At 35.0% G+C, this 3,352-nt stretch overlaps 1 protein-coding gene across 1 annotated transcript; it reads left to right on the top strand.

The window, feature by feature from the left end:
• Positions 1-186: 186 nt before the first annotated feature.
• Positions 187-813, top strand: LOC109542331 (the record flags this gene model as incomplete). Its single annotated transcript, XM_048662769.1, is given in 1 exon segment — positions 187-813. A coding segment is annotated over 1 exon segment (108 nt), but the record flags the coding sequence as incomplete, so codon positions are not given.
• Between the last annotated feature and the right edge of the window lie 2,539 nt (positions 814-3,352).

Raw genomic sequence — 3,352 nt, 5'->3', positions numbered from 1 at the left:
CCGTTGATGAGTCAGCGATCCATCGAGCATTAAAGGCTATTTAAAAAATATTGGCCAAGGCCAGGAGCTAAATAAATCGGCACTCATTATGCATACCAACGCGCCAATTTCCATCAGATGCCAATCGTGGATCAAAATAAACTGTTGGAAGTGCAATCGAGACATAAAAATTACGGTTTTTTGCAGGAAGAAGCCGAACACCGGAAGCACGAGTTCTGGAAACTGCTGGACGAGCACAATGCTGTCATCGAAAATCTCAAAAGGATAGAGAACCTCGAACATAAGATAATTTAAATCGATCCAAAGTGAGGCTTAGAAGCAGCCAAAAGCTGCCCAGATAAATCACCGTTAATTTTAGTCCTTCTAGTATGTTGCTTGCTGTATTACTACAAGTTGTCGAACATTTATTTACGGAATTAGTGCCCTGTTTATTTATTGCTTCTTTATTGTTTAGCCCATATTGGGCGCGTTGTTCCAAATTGTATTCCTCACATTTTTAAACCACTGCTTCTAACTTATTATTAGCGTTGTTACACTCAACCCGCACCGTTTCATTTGATTTGGCACTAAAGTGCCCTTTGAATTGGATTGTAACCGGAAAAAAGCTTCGAAGAAAATGTACATAAAGTGTCGATGAAAAAGACTGAAAATTGGGGAATGAAAAACACTAATAAACTGAACCAATTTTTCTTTAATGTCACTGTTTAAGTAGATGTAGAGTTTGTACGAATAGGTAATGTTAGCGGTTAAGTTGATGGACTTTGTAGCCTCGTCACCATTTTTATATAGACGAATAAAATTGATTAAAACCTGGTTTGTATGGCAGTTCGGTTCAGTGCAGCATTTTTACTCGCAACTGAATGGGGATTTAACTAATGCAATTCATCTAAATTATCATAAATCACTAACGAGTAGGGATGGTCGGTATTTAACGTAACCGCTAAAATAACATTGTTCCAAACGTGTAACATGTAACAGTAGTTACAGTTAGCAGATTTAACCGGTTCTTTTTGGAACCGTCAGAAACCTGAAAAAGTGGTTCGCGTCAGCACAGAACCGATGCGGCATCGTCAAGCGCTTTATGCAGTTGCAGCAGTTTCAGTAACCATTTGATCCCACTAGATCTTAAAAAAAGGGAAAGTTTGCCATTTTTAGATATAAATTCAGTCGCAAGATGAAATTAAAGTTAGTTATAAGGCGTTGTAGGGTCGACATATTTTTTAAAATTATTTTTGGTGGTACCAAAATTTACTCGGGTCATACTTCGAACTCAGTAAAAAGTATCTGCAAAAATTTTTATTTTTAAACATTAATTCATTTTTAAATGAAAATTAGATTTAGTTAAGAAATATTCTTTTAATAAACTAAGTCATTATTGGTCACCTTTTCTACCATCATCATCATCATTGCGCATGTTTAATGAAAAATTTTAAAAGTAACATGTTCCTTTTGGAACCGCATTTTGAAACCTATTACCAACGTGGAACTGGAACGTTGGAACCTTGTTACAGAAAAATAACCGTTTATCCCACCTCTACTAACGAGTCGAGCTGAACGGGAAAAATATTATTTATTGGCTTTCCAACCTGGATTTTCGTGCTATCTAAAATTAATGAAATTGACCCATTTTGTCCCTCGGTGTTTGCTGCATCGTTAAAGTCTATATTGCCCCTGTTACTAATTTATGAATGTCCCCATGATTAACTGAACGTCGTTCAGGCCTTGACCCGAAATTCGATTTCGGAATCGGCGGTAGAAAATTGTCGGGAAAATGGAAAAATTGTCAGTCAAATTTAAAGCCTGAACGAAAAGTGCATATGGAGGTATTTGATGGATTTTTTGCGCTTTCCAACTTGATTTTAAACGCTGAAATTGAGAGCGACTTTAAGAAGTGATGAGCAATTGTGCGTCATTTGCAGAAACAATTTTATTACATTTATAATTCATAATTTTTTTAATAAATAAACCTATTTAAGTATCAATAACCGCTAAAAACACTGCACTGTTTCTGCGCCAAAATTCTCCGAATGTGCCGTTTAAAGTTCGACGTACTTGTTTTGTTGCATAATTTCGCTTTACATCGATTGCATTTTGCAGAAAGGAAATTTTGCTTAAGATTCCGATAAATTAATCAGACAAACATTTTAAACTGAAAAACACTTAGGAAATGCAAGATATTAAAAAAACAAGTAATGAAGAGTTGACAAAAAAATATGAACAGAGCGAGATTTTAAAGGAAAACGCTGAAATTCGTATAAGTTTCCACTGAAACACCCCCCTGGGAAGCCAATGGATTTTGAACATACAACAAAGGAGCATTTGAAACAGAGTAAGCTAGCAGGGGAGTTCAAACAATTTTAAACAGCAAAACGGTCTAAGAGTAAAGACAATTAAAAAACTATAAAAACAGAGCGTGAATTTGACATTTTCAAAAACAATCTGCAGTTTCAAACATTTTTAACTGGAAAAAATTAGGAAATCGAAGAAATTTAAAAAACAAATAAAGAGCAGTAGACAAAGAGGTAAACAGAGCGATGTTTTAAAGAAAAGGGTCGAAATTTGTACATTTTTTAACTGAAAAGCAACCAAGAAGAGAGCGGATTTTAAAAGACAACAAAAGAGCATTTCAAACAGATTAAGCTAGTCGGGGAATCGGATATTTTGTAGAGAATCCTGAAAATTCAAGCAATCTTAAACAGCATAACAGTCTAAAATAAATATACAAAAAGCGCATTTTTTTAGAAATTGACCCTGAATGTTGGCAACCGTTCGAATGGAACCGTCCCCGTCTTGCCCGTAACTTCGTTAAATCTGCAGATATTTCAAAACTCCTAAAACTAGCAAAAAACCCAAAGAATTAGCTGTAAAAACTGTTCCAGACTGAAATTGGATAGCGGCAACAGTAAGGGAATAAAACGCGTAAAAAAGCTCAAAAAGCGCGCAACCTGCTGACGAAAAAATGTTATGAAGAGGAAATTGATGAAGACCGATTTTGCGATTGTCGAATAGACGATTTGTCAAGCAAAATATTCTCAGTAAAGAAATTACGTTAATCAGTTAGTTACTTTTCAGTACATTTTGTAACTCAAAATTCAGTTTGCGGTTGTTGAAAATAAATTCATGCACATTTTGATTGAATTTTCATTATTCTTATTGATATGTGATGATATTGACATGTTTCTCGGAAACAAAATGAACAAGAACGCTCGTTTTTACATCATTCCAAAGAGAACTAAATGGCCTTTTTCGAAAGTGAACGGTCGATAAGGAAATGTTGCAGTTTTCTCAAAAAATGCTTGCATTCAAGAAGTTTGAAATTTGCGTGTTTTTTTGCGTTGCAAAATCCCCTCAA

The sequence above is a fragment of the Dendroctonus ponderosae genome, unplaced genomic scaffold (assembly GCF_020466585.1).
Source record: "Dendroctonus ponderosae isolate FM_Combo_2020 unplaced genomic scaffold, Dpon_F_20191213v2 Dpon_F_20191213_1131, whole genome shotgun sequence".
NCBI classification, from domain to species: Eukaryota; Metazoa; Arthropoda; class Insecta; order Coleoptera; family Curculionidae; genus Dendroctonus; species Dendroctonus ponderosae.
This window is presented reverse-complemented; position numbering and strand designations above follow the sequence as displayed.